The sequence below is a fragment of the Anabrus simplex genome, chromosome 8 (genome assembly GCF_040414725.1).
Source record: "Anabrus simplex isolate iqAnaSimp1 chromosome 8, ASM4041472v1, whole genome shotgun sequence".
NCBI classification, from domain to species: domain Eukaryota; kingdom Metazoa; phylum Arthropoda; class Insecta; order Orthoptera; family Tettigoniidae; genus Anabrus; species Anabrus simplex.
Window position 1 is genome coordinate 150,385,039 of NC_090272.1, and position 19,364 is coordinate 150,404,402.

At 36.8% G+C, this 19,364-nt stretch overlaps 1 protein-coding gene across 1 annotated transcript in view; it reads right to left on the bottom strand.

Moving 5' to 3' along the window:
* Positions 1 to 1,703: 1,703 nt before the first annotated feature.
* Got1 (Glutamate oxaloacetate transaminase 1) overlaps positions 1,704 to 19,364 on the bottom strand; it is a 64,032-nt gene continuing 46,371 nt past the window's right edge. Inside the window, exons 7-8 of the mRNA XM_067152504.2 lie at positions 10,594 to 10,736; positions 1,704 to 2,020 (exon numbers count right to left, since the gene is read on the bottom strand). Of these exons, the coding sequence (XP_067008605.2) occupies positions 1,878 to 2,020; positions 10,594 to 10,736 (286 nt within the window). The 3' untranslated portion in view covers positions 1,704 to 1,877. The remainder of the gene's footprint in view (positions 2,021 to 10,593; positions 10,737 to 19,364) is intronic.

Sequence of the window (19,364 nt, forward strand, 5' to 3'; positions counted from 1 at the left end):
AGTAAGTTAAATACATAGTTTCAGCACTGAGAACTTTCTTCAATCCCACTTTTTAAAAAATCAGATGTATCAAAAGTGATTTTCAATTTCTTTCATAAATCTTCCAAAAATATCCAGTTAACACCATACATTTAAAATCTAAAGAACACATTATTGCACAGTCCTCACAGACATATGGTATGGCATTTTCAGCTGGAAATTAAATTCCAGAATGCCACTGTATAACAGATGACATATCAAAAATCTTAATGTATTTCAATAATATATTGAATAGTATTTAAACATTTATAAAACAGAATGCATTGTTTGGTAAAACTAAAGAAGCCTCTGTTCCCTTCATGCTGTGCATTGCTGATTGCAAGCATTCTCTCTTTTTTCTTTATTTTTAAGGAAGTATGTGAATCGAATTTTATCCCGACTAACATACTTTAAATTCCAAACTTAAGGGACACTGGGACTGAAATTTTGGCAAAATATATGTAAAATATTGATTTTCGGCTTTTTCCATATTAATACACCCCTAACCCCCGCGGATCAGATAGCAGTGTTTTCATCCAAATTCCTCCATTTTTAAAGCTCTAGCGTAGCTTTTAAATGCCTGGCGTGCAGTCCTTTAAACGCCCACTTTCGTTCGACTCACGATCAGCACACATTAGTGGTGTATTCAAGCAGATTTTACGATTTCATTTCATAGGAATACTTCAAAAAGGCCTCCTACATCTGTCGGTCTGCATTTGCTGCTTTCTAGTGGAGGAAGTAGGCACTTATACTATGTAAACTATATAAGAACTACAAAAGTTTGAAAAATCTGAATGAAAATTACAGGTGGTGGTGTGGCCTTGCATAATATATTGAGTAAATTTTTATGCCTATTTTCAAGGACAGTGATTACTTATTAAAGAAATATTTATTAGTTTCAACATTATTTACGACTATTTCCGTACATACCATGTGCAAATCCTGTTTGTTTACAAACAAGTTGTTTTCCAGTTTGATTGTGTTGAGGTATGCGAGTATTTTCTACTATTGTTTGATGTTGTTCTGTGGTGAAATGCATACAATAAGTTCTCGGTGGCGTAAGCCAAAATCCAAAAGTAGGAGAAAACAAGAAATTTCTTTGAGATTCTCAGCTGGCAATACAGGTTATGAGCATTGTCCATTATTTTAAAAAATTGCTTTTTTCTCTGTTTCACTTTTTCAGGCATTCAAAATGTTACACGCATCATAAATCTTATGATATTGCTTTCAGAATTTGCATGTATTATCTTCATTGCATTGAGTATAAACCTGCGGATCGATTTTTGGATTGCACTTTTGGTCTGGCTGCAAAAAAATTTCAAACTTAAAAAATTGAAGATTTTTTGTAGATTAAAAACTTTGATATTAAAAAAAATTATTTCTTCATACTCATTAATGCAATTCAAAAAAGAATCCGTAGGTTTCTTCCAATTGTATTAATGCAATAGAATATTATCTAAAAGTTACACTATCTTGATTGGTTTAATGCAGCAGACCTTTATAAATATTGAATAATTTACACATGAAAATGTATAAAATAATTAATATCTCAAGAACTAATCAACTTGCAATGCTCAAATTTATCACAGTGGTTTATGGTATGACTATTCATAAGCATACAAAATTTCAAAGCTGTACCTCAATTTATATAGAATTTGGAAATTTCAGTCCCAGTGTCCCTTAAGCTTATCTATATTCATTCCTAGTTAACTCGTAATATGAAATCAGTGTCTTCATTCACAAAATCAATCTTTTATCACTTGCAGTTCAGTATAATTGCAACTAATGCTAAAAGTTCCATAAAGCATTTATGTAATACATTCTGGTAGTCTTAATGCGTTTTATTTTAGCTTTTCAACTTACTCTGGAAACTTGAGAACAGTTTCGTGAATAGCAGTAGCAACGTAGTCAATGTTTTTTGTAGTGAGGCCACACATATTGATTCGGCCACTCTTCAGTAGGTAAATATGGTACTCATTCACAAGATGCTCCACTTGACGAGCTGCAATTACAATATTTTTTTTCAAACTCATGAAAAAAACAGAGAAAATAATAGAAAATTATTATTCAAGACACATCAGACTCAGGAGAGTTGAATATTAAGGAGGAAACAGACACAATTGGACTATGTGTTAGTATAGATCACATATTGGAGGATGCCCATATTGAATAAACTGAAAAATCGTAAGACCAAAAGTCACTCTAAAGTTTATACAAAGTCTTCCTAGTTATGTTCATAATTTTTAGCATAGCAACAGAATTTATCTAATATACAAAGCATCGCCACAGGCCATGAAGAACATAGGAGGATTGAAAAGGAAACTCTGTGAAGTAAAGGCTTCCACAATATATATAACCTCGGTGCTGAGTGCCTCTATGCTGAACTTTGTTGAGTGGTTTTTCATGGCCTGTGAAACATGCATAGATGTCCTGGTTCATTTCTAAGCAATGCTGGACAAGCATTTGTATACAGAAAAGTGCATCTCCAGTCCCAAGACCTTTCCCAAATCTGAATTGTGTTTCATTTATCACTTCTTCACACTTAGCACGAATTCTATTGTGAATAATTTTCAAGAATATCTTCAAGATATGGCTCATTAGACTGATGGTTCTGTGCTCTTTTCATAATTTGGCATTTGTCTTTTTGAGAAGAGAGATAAAAGTGAACCTGAAACAATATACTGGGATTATTCCGATCGGGATAATAGATTGTGGAAGAGCTCTTTCAAGTACTGTATACCGATTCCTTTGTTGTCCAGGAGTTTAAGAAGCTCCTTGCATACTTTATCAGCACAGCAGTCTTGCCACTCTTCACCCGGCAGATAACATGCCATAACTTGTTCTTGAAAATGGCAGGACCTCAATTTAACCCAACTCCTTTATCTGTTTGTGTATACATCACCAGTACCTTGGTATATTAATATGGAGCAGCAATTTTGTAACAGGACAACTGAAGGATCAACAAGACCCATTATCGTCGCCATAAGACCTATCTGTGTCGGTGTGACGTAAAGCCCCTAGCAAAAAAAAAAACAAGACCCATTAAGCTTGGTATGGTCTCAATTTAAAGTTTAAAATTCTCTTTCTGACCATTATCAATGTGCCCTTAAAAGAAGGAATTTTTATGACCATATATTTTTATGTGATTTAACAAGAAATTGCTGTCTTTATTCTCCTCCAGTTGAAGTATCCACTACAGGAGTACACTCTACATTGATATTTGGAGAACTTTTCACCATGTACTGGTACTGCACATATTTTCCTAACGGAAGGCAATTCCAACACATCAGGGGCTAACTTACAACAAGGTTGGAATGTCTCTAAATGAGCCAGTATTTAGTCTTGGACAACTATAAATGGCCATACCTCACGCGAGAGCTAACGCAATGTTACATATTTATTGTTGTGTCAGAAGCATTAAAATCGGCTACATACAAAAAAACAAATTTTACACCATTATATACATATTAACAATAACAAAGAAAGAAAGAAAACCAAAGGTGGTGGATCAGGGCAGTGTAGATGATACTGTATTGAGCACAGCGCTTGGAGATGATGACAAATAGCGCAATCATCACAATGGGGGTCTATTTGAAAATAGTTCCACGCTTCACTCATATTGAACAAAATAGAATACAGATGGTACGGTACCATGAAACAAAACACAATCTTCCGTCACGTAGAGGTAGCAACTGAAGAAAAAATAATCAATTTGGTGAGTGGTCAGGGAATGGAAGAGGGAGAGAACTAATGCTCACGGCAGGTGGTTAACCTCATTGGGCCTTACCTTACACTTGGTTTTCCCAAAGAAGTTGTCTGTTTATCTACGTTGATATTTCTAGTTACCTCCAGACAAGCAAGTAGGAAATCTAGAAATTAAGGTAATGAGGACCAACCCCTGCCACAAGGAAATTCCTAGCAGTTGCAGCAGAGCTCCTGCAGATGATGCCTCCCCTCAACTGACAGCGCTAGCATTCAAACATGGCAATTAAGAACATACCAAAATAGACCGCTTTATCATTCGATACTATATTCAAGTGACACTTTCACCAGAAAGCTCTAACTGTAAGTTGATCTGTCATATATTTCTTTTAGGAGTAGTTTCATTTTTCCCACAACACAACGAAGGTAATTTCTCTATTGTTAGAAAATCGTAAAGAAGCACTTCCTAAAAAATTCAACTCAACTTGTAATTAGTCAGGTTCTTGCTTGACTTGCAATGAGGTAATTAGATGTTTGGATTTGTACTGAATAAGCAGGAACTGAAGGAAGGGTCTTCCTGGCCGTATCCCAGTCTTCGTCTCTACTGTCTACAGGGTCATTACAACCACTTTAAAGTGTTCTACTTGTGGCAATAATATTTTGTGATTTTAAAATAAAATAAAAATTGCAGAATTACCACCAACGTATCAAAAAAGTATCTAGCAAATTTTCTGAAGTATCATTCGATGTCAATACCATGCAAGTATCGTGAGTATCGAGGTACTGAAAGTATCAGGGACCCATCTCTAGTTATATTCAACAATAAATGGCATGAACAATACTTCAGCATATGTTGTACTGTCAGTGTCGTCCTCCTTACACCTGAAATCAAGTTTCTGCTTTCTTTCAACATATTGGGCAGTGTCTTCATGTTTCCTTGTGAGCACATGTTTTGGAATGTCCCCCTTCCCACCCATGCAAGATAGTGAAATCACACTTACAAACACTCATCATCATCATTTCCCAACTCCAGTTTCCCGGGTGTGGTCTACAAGCGCTCGCCATCTCCTTCTGTCTTTATACATCTTCTGTTCCAGTACATCCTCCCATTTGAGTCCTCTCTCCTCCAAACCTGATCTTACAGTCTCTATCCAGCATTTTCGTGGTCTTCCCTGTGGTCTTCTTCCTATGAGATTAAGGTCAAAATATTTTCTGGCAGGTCTTTCCCTGTTCATTCTCATTATTGTGCCATACCACTGAAGTCTGAGTTTCTTTATGACAATGGTAATAGGAACCTCGATACCAGCTACTTTCCTATTCCCTTCATTTCTGATTTTGTACTTTCTGGTAGTTTGGTTCATGGTTCCAATGAATCTCATTTCAGTTGCTTGGATTCTATTGAAGTCTTTGTTTAGTAGGGTACATGTCTCTGAACCGTATGTGAGGATTGGTACAAAAGTAAGTGTGGTACATGATTGTTTTTGCTTTTTATGTTATTTTCTGACTTGACTGTAGAAATTTTATGCTTTCTGTGTCCTAATGAGTATTTCCTGCCTAACAGTGTTGTCTTTCGAGATTGTGCTTCTGAGGTACTTGAAGTAGGAAGCTGATTTGACTTTTACTCCTTCCAGAAATATATTTGAGCTTGTTCCTTCGCTATTGATGGTCATTTCCACTGTCTTTGTTGCAAATGTTGAGCCTCTTCTTGACTCGGTTATATACAGAAATTTATCCAAGTACACACTTTTAAACGTCACATCATATTTCTTTGCCATATTACTGAGGAACCGACAAAATCACTCAGGCTGAAAATCACAATAGCCTACCAACCTATTAATGCCAACACCATGTAAGTTCTACATCTGTAAAACAGATTATAGAATATTTTCCAACCTACAACTACCTCTCACCCATACGCTATTACACAAAACTTCCAACAACACACGCTAAATTAACCATCAATGATTTCAAAGCTGTTTGACGCCAGTTAAACACAATACCAATATAAATGGTCCGTTAATGGACATTATAAATTTTCCAGCTAACTCATTCCTGGTTGCCAGCGTTTCGCCTCAGTGTGCTAAGTTGGGCTCATCAGTTCGTAAATAGTAGACCTATCAAGCAGTGTTGCCAACTCAGTGGATTTTCCGCCAAATTTGGCGGATTGTTTAGTGGAACAGCGGATAAATTTTCCATTTAGCGGACAGCAGACTTTTTGATGGATTTTCAAACTTCCTTTAGCAATTTTCAGTATCACCTTTCATCACTAGGAGAAAAAAATAATACAGAACTTCCTATGGTATAATAGCATACTTATTCATGTTGTACTGAACTTATGCTGCATACTACTAGTCATTTTCTAGACCAGCTCTGGCCCACAGCCTCAGCCAGAATTTGTTGCAATCAGTACTGTACTCTTGATGAGCCAGGTAGTGTTGTGTTTGATATCGTATTCCTTTTGACATCAAGTTCTTTTTTAATACGTCAATATGTCGGAAAAAAAAAGGTTAAAAAGTAGTCAGATATTTTGCAAACAGTGGTAAAATAATTAAATTTTAAAAGTCTAGTTGGTTCAGATTTCCAGTGATCCCAAACACGGACGGTGCATTTATTGGCAGTGCAATATAAATGCGAAATTGTCTGACATTATTTCTTTCCGCACTTATCAAAAACAATGAAAACAGCAATGAAAGTGAAAAGGACTTTTGAAATAGACTAGAAAATTTCCGTACGTGCTTCGCTGCTGTGACTGCCAGTGTATATTTTGAAAAAAATGAATGTAGTACCATATGGCTTCATATGAAACCACAGCACATCTGCTTCAGAGCATATAGTGCGGGGAGGAGTAGATGATGAACTCCTGTTCTGAAACTGCTGAGTGTTGAGTTAATCTCATTTATTAAAACAGCTAGTATATATTACTTTGCTTCAGTTCGAATTTAGTGGAACTTAGCGGATTTTCAATTGAAACTTAGCGAAGAAAATATTTATGGGTTGGCAACACTCCTACCAAGACGCATGGCTAGTGCATACCATGGAGGCCACCGCGCAGGCTACTTGGAGAGACCGGCAGTGCCAATGCACTATGAGAGAGAGCCCAGCTTAACACACTGAGGCGAAAAGCTTGCAAGCAGGAATGAGTTAGCTGGAAAATTTATAATGTCCAATAACGGGACCATTTATATTGGTATTATAAATCTACTCATTCGGGACAAATATTTCAGGTTTCCTATGGGAATCAACATCCATATCAGTTAAACACAATGCGGGAGATAGTACATACACACTGTTACGGAAAATTAACAATAAATTATTGATATGATGTGCAACTGCAGTATCAAAACATAGTTCAAAATACATAAAAACAATTTCTAATTGATTTGCTCAAAGGACTGGAGTTTTCAACTTGCACTTTTAGACCAAAATTATGCGCAGGATTTTTGAAAAGTTGGGAGAATTAATACATTAAGCAGGAGGGCAGGAGAAATGATGATAAATCGGGACTCTCCGGCCTAAATCTGGAGAGTTGGCAGATGTGAATTTGCCCTGAATTCTGTAACCTGCTGGAAGCAAACCACATGAAGAGCTGTCACATTCAAACACCCTAAAATCCCATTGACCTAGGACTTAGAACATTTATACTGATCAGCATCAAAATGGAAATAAAGTAGTACATAGGACCTTCTGGTCAATACTGTACCAGGAAATTATTTCATAATAAGGCATGACTAGATATAAAGGAGAGTAAAGGTAATCACAGGAGACAATGGATGTACAGTAGACCTGGAGCTGGGTACAGAGAGAGGTCCTAACTACAATGAGTTCCAAACTCTTTGAACTGAATTTATTCACGAAAGGTTCACCTTACAATTGTACTGGTTACAGTGTATTGTTTCCATAGATCCTCCTTGATGGACAGCGAAACACGATCCCTCGTGTGCAGCAACTAAACCATGGAAACATGATCCCTTATAGGTAGCAACCAAACCAGGGAACCATGATCCCCTGTAGACAGCAATGGGTCCCGGCGCAGGGTAACCACTCACTGATTATGTTATGCGAGTGTCCACATTTAACAGTCCCCCGAGTATCGGAATGATTCACATAAGCCACAGAACTTTTTGAATTGTAATCGTTGTCTTGGTTCTAACTTAGAACCGAAACGAAAAATTAGAAAAATAAGCTGCACTTGAGAAACTTGTGGTGGCTTTCCACAAGAAGATATAACGTTTGACTTCTATCACTTGCATAGAGTATTTCTGCCCCCCCCCCCCCCCTTTCTTTTTTTCGCACTGGCAGGTCTTATGGCGACGATTTCTGTCAAATTAATATTTGCACTGTTCATTGGAACTCATCACGTTGAGAAATAGAACGTCTGATGAAATAACTGTACTCTTAGAATTATAATTCTAAAGAAACTGGATGTTTGTAGTGGCCTACTAGAAGCACAGTTCACTTGGAAATTTCACTTGCATTACATGAATATCTATGGATGCATTTGTGTCTATGACATGTAAATCACTATGAAAACTCACTATCATTCTTAACTAGGCCTACTGCATTTTATGCAAAGCAATTATTGTTGTTGTTGTGAAAAGTCTGTTCGAAGAAAAACAACACTACCAAATTTGATATAATGTCTAAGTGAATGGTTAAACACTTGTACGAAAAATAAAGTCTCTGAATATTCTGTTATTTACATCAAAATGTAAAAGTTTAAGTCGAGTTCACTTGAAAAATTCACTATTATGGCTTCTAGCACACACGTAAATGTTAGTTATACAAGTCTTAGAATCACCTTCTTCAATATTTGTCCCTCAATGAGGTTCAACTTACTGAAAGTTTATCAGTACCCTAACGCCACAATTATTCTTATGTTCCACAACTTGGACGTCACTTAGGCAAAATCTCGCCATGCAGGCTGACTCCGTATCATGCGGCGAACCAAAATTGTCGTGTTGCCAGTGTGAACTGCCGTGTCAGGACCACGGGCGATTGCCTTTTATATAGATGTAGCTCTGACATAATGTTTTATAAAATCTTGATTATCTCCGTAATCCCTGGATCGATTTTGGAGAAATTAACATGAGGAGACCTTTGAAATGTGCAGTATAAGATGCTGTTGTTTCTGAATCAATACCTCAATTGGTTTAGGATATAGAAAATTTTCTTGGATGGATGTTTCCAAATCGTATGACACAACCTGTCCTTGACACTGCGTTGGCTGTATGATGATGTAAGTAGCATTGTGCAGGTTGATTACTTGCTCCTGCAAGACTTTGTTAGTATGAGCGCTGAAAATACACTCGCTAATACTTTATAAATTCTTTATGGCGTATTTTATTTAAGAAATATTTGATGTATGGTCAATCCCGGTACAATACACAGCAAAGCAGGTACTATAACACACTTTTTTCTTCTTTTTTTTTCTTTCTTTTTTTACAAGTTGCTTTACATTACATCAACACAGATAGGTCTTATGACAACAATCAGACACGAAAGGGCTAGGAGTGGGAAGGAAGCGGCTGTGGCCTTAATTAAGGTGTGAAAATGGGAAACCACGGAAAACCACATTCAGGGCTGCCGACAGTGGGATTAGAACCCACTATCTCCCGAATACTGGATACTGGCCGCACTTCAGCGACTGTATCTATCAAGCTCGCTAAGTGGAATGTGCTGTAGAGAGAAAGTTACCTAATGGTATACAGGGTACTGGAATGTGGTGTACAGATAAAAGGATAAGGTTGCTTGCTGCAAGGAACATTGCCAGCTTAATTTTGAGCATCAGTCCTGCATTTTTATTTTTATTTTTTATTTTTTTTACCATAGTTTCAGTTAATTCAGGTTTCAGTTTAGCAAAGTTTGGCTAATAAGGGTTTTATTGTACTAGCAATACACAAACTTGCATACTTATACCTCAGCACATCCAACATCTTAAACTGCTACTAAAATCTCCAAATACAGAGTAAAGCAACTAAAATGGATGAAAAAGCTTCAGTTGTTGATAACAGATCCAGTGGTTCTATTGATCTGGTAAAGGTATTACATTAAATATCAACTCTCCTTGTTAAGGTCAGAATGGACTTCAAAAAGCTGCATACACAGACGTAAATTGAACCGCTAAAAATATATCCCGTTAAAAACAGGCCACACTGTGGAGGAAGTCCGATGAGTTAAACATACCACTCCATCATAGAGCATACAATGATGATGATGATGATGATAATGATTATAGTTTTCCTAGTTTTCCTTCAAATGAAACTTACTCAGCAATGATAAAAGAGCACAAGTACTAATGTTATAAAAATGTTATGAATAATGTTACAAAACTGAATATGTATTATCTTGCTGAGATTAAAATAAACTAACAAAAATCAAACTATGTTGAGCTGTGAAAATATAATAATAATAATAATAAAAATAAAAACAGTGTATGGCTTTTAGTGCCGGGAGTGTCCAAGGACATGTTCGGCACGCCAGGTGCAGGTCTTTCGATTTGAGGCCTATAGGCGACCTGCGCATCGTGATGAAGATGAAATGATGAAAACACACACACACCCAGCCCCCGTGCGGGAGAAATTAACCAATGATGGTTAAAATTCCCGACCCTGCCGGGAATCGAACCCGGGACCCCTGTGGCCAAAGGCCAGCACGCTAACCATTTAGCCATGGAGCCGGACATAATAATAATAAGTTAAAGGAAGAGAAAAAGAAAAACAGAGTGCTAGTACGATCAAACTTGGGCATAATGAATCCAAAAAAATAATAGTAATAATACCCAAATTTACATTTTACAGAGATCTGAAAAGTAACTCTAAATCATGTAAACATTATCCGTAAGAAATTACAACCAATTTAGTAAATATTTCTTACGTGTGAGTCCAGTGAAGGAGAACATTCCTATTTGCTCAGTGATATGTTCCCATGAACCAGGTGTACCCAAACGTTGCAAGCGTTCCTTCAGCCCACTTCGCATTGACAGAATGCGATTAGCCATCACACGAACACAATCCGTCCTGAAGATACAAATACAGCTTCATTTAATACAATTGTCTTGCAGATATAAAAGTTATTTACATACTATTCACTATTTAAATACAGGCATAAGTTATCAACAAATCGTAATAACAACAAAAATGATTATCAAAGCCAGTTTTAATTTTGTTAGAGGTTATGAGATATTTCTAGAGAAATAAACATGACAAATGAACATATAACCTTAAACTCCTGAAATAAAGCAGCAACAGTTAGAATAGTTTCTAGTACGAAGAACTTAATATTGTTGTATGAATGACTGAAGTGAATAAAATACAGTTCTTTCCAGGAATAGCTTAAGTTAAAGGGAAACAAGACAGACTGAAACAACCTTGTACTGTTAACCCTTATTGATACTCAAAACAGGTGTACTGCATATTCAATTCAACGACATGATGAATCAAGTGATATACTTCAGTATTCAATAGCTTTTCATTAGTGACAAGTATGATACTGGTGAGTGGTACTGTTGTGTACCGACCTCCCCAGGGACTCGAACCGGCGGACTGCCAGATGGACGGCAGCCGGGATTCGCAGCCGAACTCGAACTCAAGGTATCCAGAGAAACAAACTAGTATCAGAATAATAATCATCGATATGAGACACCTTGTAGTATCAGAGTAATTGTATAATAATTTTAGTCAGAATTAATATTTAGAAGGAAGAAGGAACTTTTCAAGAAGTTACATGTAGCGGAGAGCAGCTTGTGAAATAGGCTAACGAAAGCCTGTTGACAAGAAAGGATATTTACTTGTTTGTTTGATGTGGACAAACAGAGTTGGTATGCGAGCTAAGCGGCTTGCCGACGTCCGAAAAGGGACAAGGCAGGGAACAAACCCCAGTACAGTTGCACTTTCGGGAGATGAGGAAAGAAAAGTACGAAGTGAGACAGAGACAGCAGTGCCCAGAGGGCAGCACGTATTGGGATAATTATTTGAGGGTGCCACCGACAAGGTGAACAGCTAAGTAATGCCCATAAGACCCAACCCCTAGGATAGTGGGAAGGGATCGACCTTTGCTTGAGGAGAGCAGACATAACCCTAGGCCAAGATGGCGCGGGGCTCTCTCCCAACCAGTAATTCATACTTTCAGAACGAGGCTCTTTCGAGCAGTTGTTCGTGTCAGGAAGTTATACGTGCCGCAGGACAAAATTCAGATATACGAGTAGTTGTAGAGTAGGCGCGTGGGGCAAGCTCTCTTCTTTTTCAGAACGACATATCCAACTTGTAAATACTTGTAAATAATAGACTTAGTCGTCTTAGGAAATAAAAGACAGTGGAGATTATCAATTCTTTCATTTCGTGAGTTGCAGGACAGAGTCACACCTACAATTACCTCCCTACTTTCTGCTCGGCAGGACAGGTAATACTTCAACATCCAACTGCCTGGTGACCAACCTACAAGAACGTCTCTCAGGACAGGTAGGTCACGACAGTACCCAGAACAATAGTTTCCTATAGTTTGATTTTCTGAATGTGGAAAGAATGTAGGTGCTCTGCCACTGCAGATTTTTCTGATTGGTTGAGGCAACAATGATGTTCATGATCCATCAGCCTGGTGTTCATACACGTGGTTCTCATAATATCAATCTTCCCACACTGAGTACATGCGTGTACTGCGAAGAGGTTCCAAGTGTCTTAAGCTGAGCATAATTGTTGGGATATACACTGTGGCCACAAAGTGAGCGTACTCCTTGTATTTCACAATAATGTATGTTGAAGTAACAGTAATTGTCTTAGTAATCACATTATTAACCTTGGCAACCACAGAATGTGCAGTTAGGTTGTGCAAGGGAGTAATAAACAAAGATGGTTGATTAGTCCATTTACCATCAAGCAGAGATTAGTGACAGTGGTCTGACTTCATGAAAGACTTCAATAACGGTGACAGAGAGTTACAAGTAACTATTCTCATTTTTGTTCTGTATTGAAGATGATGTATATCACAAATATCATAATAATATTTATAAAACCACCTATTCAATACAATAAAATCCACTATTTTATGTGGTTAAAATTTATACATAATACTTAAAAGTTTAAGGTACATGTTTCACCCTTTTTATGGGCAAAATTGCAGGCTGACAATGCCATGTTGGTGAGGTATCAACATATAACTCTCCTCACAAATCCTCTCAGAAAGCATCTGCAGAGCTTGGATTCGGCCATGATGATGAACATGAAAAGTGATTCAGATCTCAAGCCCCACAATCCCTTGGATGTCAATGAACTGAGTAATATTGAAATCAATATGCAGAAAGCAGCATTTAGGATGCTTCTAGTAGTGTCGTAGTCTCAAAGTTTCCATGATAATGTCCTCTTCACAGACAAATGTGTTTATCTACTGGAGGACTCATTCTCAAAACATTGATTTCTGGGCTAAGGAAAATCACAGATTTTACAACCAACAATAGTGTGGGCTGGAATGAGTGCAATACACATTTTTGGCCTCTTATTTTTCCAAAGCTCCATTACTGGACTGTCTACCAGGGTATACTTAATGAAAGGTTGGTGCCACAATTGCAACATGGATTAAAGTCATGTGGAATTCTATTGCTGAGGGTCTCATCATGAAAACCTTCACAAAATGTAGCATATCAAATGCAATGGACAGCGATGATGAGACTCCAAGTTCTGCACACAAATTCAGCAGTGCCGACAAAGACTATGGTACTGCAGAGCTACTTTTAAATGGAGAGTAAAATGCTTTTAAATGTTTCTTGTGATACTAGCTATAACTGTTGATAAACTTAACCACAATAGGTCTTTTATTTGATCCTGTATTGACGTGTCTGAATCTATTAAAGAAACTATTATAGTTTTATTTTGAGTCCACCTTGTCAATACAGAAGTGAACCCATTGTACAAACTAGCATTTGATCATTTAAAGAAGAAAAACTTTAAGATCTTAAAAATTGATTTAGGTATTCTCATTCAATTCAACAAAATATTAAATTTTATGTAAAGATCATTTTCATAATATTTCATTAGTTTCTTTATTCATTGATATGGTGAAATTAGGATACAATACGTCTTTAAATTGTAAGAAAAAACAAAAGTTAGTGTTACATGTTTTATTCCTTGAACTGACATCACTAATGAAGAGAATGGATGATTTTCCTGAAACATGAATGTTAAATTAATCATTTTCTAGCTATAACGTAATTCTTCATTTCTTCACTTTTACCAACATCTAATATTACGCTTTTCTTTTGTTTTAGATCGAATTCCGATGGACTTCTTGTCCACCAGTATTACGACAACTGCATTTGTGGGCCCTGTTTCTTTACTGTACTTCTTAGATAGGCTTATAGACTTTTATAGCTAACTATTGTTTAATACATACATATGTTTCAAGAAAATATTGTCATTAATTTTTTCCCTGATAATGTCTCGTAAAACGTAGGTGCACGATTTACACAAGGGTTCGTGGTATGCAAGCAAATGTGGCGTATTCACTTCACTGACAACAATAATATGAATCCAAATGATAAGCTACTGAAATTGAGACCTCTAATAAAGACAGTGCAATAAATGTGCCATAACAATTTCAGAGATGAAGATGATCTGACTGCTTATTATGGAAGGCACAGACGCAAGCAATTTATTAGGGGGTAAACCATAAGATGTGGTTTCAAGGTGCGGTGAACTAACGCTGATGCCCTTTCAGATGTACCAAGGAAAGAACCAGTTTGCAAATGAGCAGTATGAAGTAGATTACGGTAAAGCTGCAACACCACTAATCGATATGATCAACCACCTGTCTGTGATATGCTTCGCAAGTATATCTGCCAAATGGAAGGGGCAGATCGCATGGATGAAAAGGCCTTTTTATAGAACCAGCTTGAGGGGCAAAACAGGCGGTAGTCTATTTTTACGTGGCTTCCGGATACGACGGTACACAATGCTTGACAACTTCTGTGAAAATCAAAGAGAGACATTCCTCAGCTAGAATTCTGGCGAGAAAATATGAAGACGTACCTCACCCGGTACATTAATTCACCTCGCACCGAACGGCCACCTGTTTTACACGGGAACACAATCTGCTTCAGAAATAAGAATTTCTCCAGGTCTACTTTCATGTGATTCAGTATGGTTAGAGAACACAATTCTATATAAAACTATCTATATATTAAAAAAATTTATGAAAACTAAAGTCAGTCAGTCCAGACATTCTATCCGGTAGATTTCCTTCATTTTTTTTAACTGAAAGGTATTCATGCACAGGTTTGTCATTAGGTACTCTAAATCACTTAACTTCTGCCTTCCTCAAATTATTTGATTTTTTCAATTTTTGTCTCTCTGAAGCAATCATATCTTTGGTTCTAATGAGGTATGAAGTTTGTTTTGGCCTAAAAACACTCAGTGGATCAAGCTCTTTCATTTCAGCTCTTAACTATTCAAATGGGATGATTCTGAGGAAAGTGCACATTCAATTTGACATCTCATTTCTTCAACATTTTTTCTCATTGAAGCAATCATATCTTTCGTTCTAATTGAGGTACGCAGTTCGTTTTGGTCTAAAAACACTCAGTGGATCAAGCACTTTCTTTCGATGGCATGTAGTGTTGTTCCAAGGAAAGTTTAATTCAATTTCTTTGTGTGATGTATTTTCAAGCGTTTTGTTGACATAATATTACATTCTATTACCACAGCAGATCATGTGCTTTATTTCATTAAATCAAAACTTTGCAAATACATCCATGAGGAGAGTAACGAACAACACCATACTCTGTACATTGCGGGCGGAGCCAGCGGGAAACTGCTAGTTTTATTTTAAATTATATAGCAATATACTTGATCGCTGCAACAAGCCAGCATTGTCACTGTGCCACAGAAAGTTGTCAATCCTGGATAAGAAAAGAGTATGTCACGTGTAAGGTCGGAGTGTTTGTGTTGCTTGTTTTGGGAAGTTCCACACCAAACCATAGGTACATTCCAGATGTAGACTGTACATTATTGCATTATGCAGAAGAGGACATTTTTACATTTGAATTGAGCCTCTATGGGCTGTGTGTTGACGACCAGTCTCATTTTCAGCATTTAGATCTCTGCAGGCCTTGATATCCTGCCAGTATCTCTTATCCTTATGATCTTTACCCATAAATGCTCTCTGTCTTCTGGACTCTGATTCCACTTTGAAATTCTGATGGCTTTTTACCATTTGACTAAATTCAGCCCTGATGCTGATTTTATTTTCAGGGATACCAATCTGTTGCTTTTGGTTTTAAGAAACTTCTGATTTTCTAAGTCAGTCATGAGTCATGCGGAAAATATGTGCACTGAACAGTAATAATTTCTTTTTAATTGATTATAATTAGGTATTACAAGGTGAATCTTTTTACATAGACATCACAAAATTAACTAATAATTCATATAATTAGTTTCACGTGTTATCATTCTTAATTTATGCCCAAGAAGGATAAATGATACATAAATATAATTAAACAGTATTGTCCTTTAATGAGAATTTTACTGTTATGAAAGCTGAGCGGTACTGTGTGGCATCAGGCTGGTTTGGACAACTGTTCAGAACAATTTTGAAGAAAACAATATTTTACATGTTTCTTACCACAAAGATATAAAACACACAAAAAATTAATAATAAACAAAAGAAATTGAACTACTTCCTACCTGGGGAAAGAACATATTTTAAACATCTACTCCACTTCGTTTATAGGCTCACTGTTCAAAAGACAAAACTGTTACTGAGTTAAATGAAAGCAATTAGTGAGCTACAGCTACTGTATTTAGTTCATAAGGATCTGCTGGTGTCACTTAACTCCTGCTTTTATACATAACTATAATTTATTTTGTCATGTTGTATGAAAGATAATACCAAGCAAACATGTAGTTTAACATGATAATTGATATCAAGATCGTAGCTATGGGACCAGTTTTAAGTGGAATCCGAACGTAGCCTATCACTTCAAAAATCTCGCATGCATTGGCTGGAATTCAAACCACGGCTGCCTTATTAAAGACTATGCCACTCAGCCAACACATCTCAGTTAAAACTGGAGGTCCCATAGGTACGATCTTGATAACAATTTTCACATTAAACTTCTAGTTTGCTTGGTATTTTCTTTCACTAGATGGCAACAAGTGCATACCATACTGAAAGACAATTGCGCACAGAGATTAAGTACCAAAAACAACTAATTTTTCTACAGAAATAACCACAGGTTGCAGCCCGAGTCTGAATCGGGCTTCAGTCACATGCCTAACATGCCCAGCCCAAGTTTTGCTTGGCCACAGGCATAATTTTCACGGCAAAAATATTTTACAGCAGTGATAATGCATTTTTTATCATCTCAAATATGTTCAAGCAAAAGTAAATATATCTGTCATGTTCATATTTGTGTAAATACCTCGTGGAATTTGCGGAGCGATACAAAATGTTTGTTTATGCCTACGTTACTCTTTCAACGAAAGGAATTTTAGTTATTATTATTATTATTATTATTATTATTATTATTATTATTATTATTATTATTACAAGATATTACAATCATCAATTTTAGTTCATTTCATGTTTTCAAAATGGTCCTTCCTAAAATTAGGGTGCAGGGATTATTCGGCGGCGGGGATTATTTGCGTAAATACGGTACACAGAGTCCAAAATTTTCTTGCATGTCTCTAGGATATCCTGGTTCCACACTATATGTTCTCACACATTGGTAAAACCCACTGGCTTGTTCAATTCTCTTTGCAACTTCTTTGTTTATTTTCCCATCTTCTGCAAGTATACTCCCTAAATATTTTAAGCCTTTCACAACTTCTAATGGTCATCAATTTACTTCAATATTCTCTATTACCTTTCGTCATCACCCTCATTTTTAATGTCTGAGATGGATACCACCCTGCAGAAACATTGAAAAATTGTGACATTATCTGAGCACACCACTATGACACAAACACAATTTTGCTCCACAATGTGTGTTGGTGTGGCTAAGATAATTTCAATTTTGCAGTGATACCATTAAGTTCAGGAAGGATTTAGTGATGACATTTATAGATATTGATGTCTGGCTCCATGGCTAAATGTTTAGTTTGCTGGCCTTTGGTCCCAGGGGTTCTGGATTCGATTCCAGGCAGGGTGAGGAATTTTAATCATCATTGGTTAATTTTGCTGGCATGGGGGCTGGGTGTATGTGTCATCTTAATCATCATTTCATCCTCATTACGACGCACAGGTCGCCTACGGAGTCAAATCAAAAGACTACATCTGGTGAGCTGAACATGTTCTCGGACACTCCCGGCACTAAAAGCCATACGCCATTTTATTTTATAGATATTGAGAAGGCATATGACAGTGCACCACAGCAACTGGTCTTGGATTCATTGGTCAAAGTGTACAAGTAGTGTGAAGACAAAGAAAGGACAAACAAACTGGTTCAGTGTAGAAACAGGACTACAACAAGGCAGTGTATTATCCCCTCTACTCTTCATCACAGTCATGTACAACAACAAAAGGGAAGCAAACAGACAAAGGCCTTACTTTGCAGATGACACAGTAATATGGGGAGAAGATGAAATGGAAGAAATGGAAGTACAAGAACATGTTACTGTATGGAATCAGGAAACAGAGGAATATGGAATGGAAGTTAAGTGTGGAGAAGGGTAAGACAGTAGTGATGACGAAAGGTAATAGAGAAGGAAGAGAGAATATTGAAGTAAATTGAAGACCATTAGAAGTTCTGAAAAGCTTAAAATATTTAGGGAGTATACTTGCAGAAGATGGGAAAATAAACAAAGAAGTTGCAAAGAATCGAACAAGCCAATGGATTTTACCAATGTGTGAGAACATATAGTGTGGAACCAGGATATCCCAAAGACATGCAAGAAAATTCTGTACTCGGTACACCATATTTACGCGAGTAATCCCCGCCACCAAATAATCCCCGCACCCTAATTTTAGGAAGGACTATTTTGAAAACATGAAATGAACTAAAACAAACAAACATTTCGTATCGCTCCGCGAGTTCCACGTGGTATTTACGCAAATATAAACATGACTGATATACTGTAGTTACTTTGCTTGAACATATTTGAGATGATAAAAATGCATTATCACTGCTATAGAATATTTTTGCCGTGAAAATTAACAAGTAGGCCTTCTTACGTGACAGATATTTCAGTCATCTGGGCTTGCAATAGGCTCGATTCACCGTAGATCGGAAGATTCTTCGTCCCTTGCAACACTAGAATCCTCTCCTAAATTCGTCACATTCCACATCTAAAACGTTTCTCACACACGGTCTTTTTACTCGGATAGTAACACGACCAGTGGTGGATAATTCTTTTCATGCAATGTAAACACTTGAAAAAGACACACCTGCGAACTCATTTGTTATTTTTGCGATACAGTAAAACCTCGTTAATTCGAAGTTGTATGGATGCAAATATGTGACTGAATTACGCGAGTGCGAATTAACTGCCATCTTGTAATTCAAAAATATTTCACAACGTATTCTAAGACCCGTTACTGCAAGCAATTAATATTGATTCACAGTTTAAACCTTTCAAATCCCATGGAAAAAGCTATTTCCAAAATGTATCCATCAAGGCGCATTTACAGTATTCAAATAATGCAATTGGATAATTCAT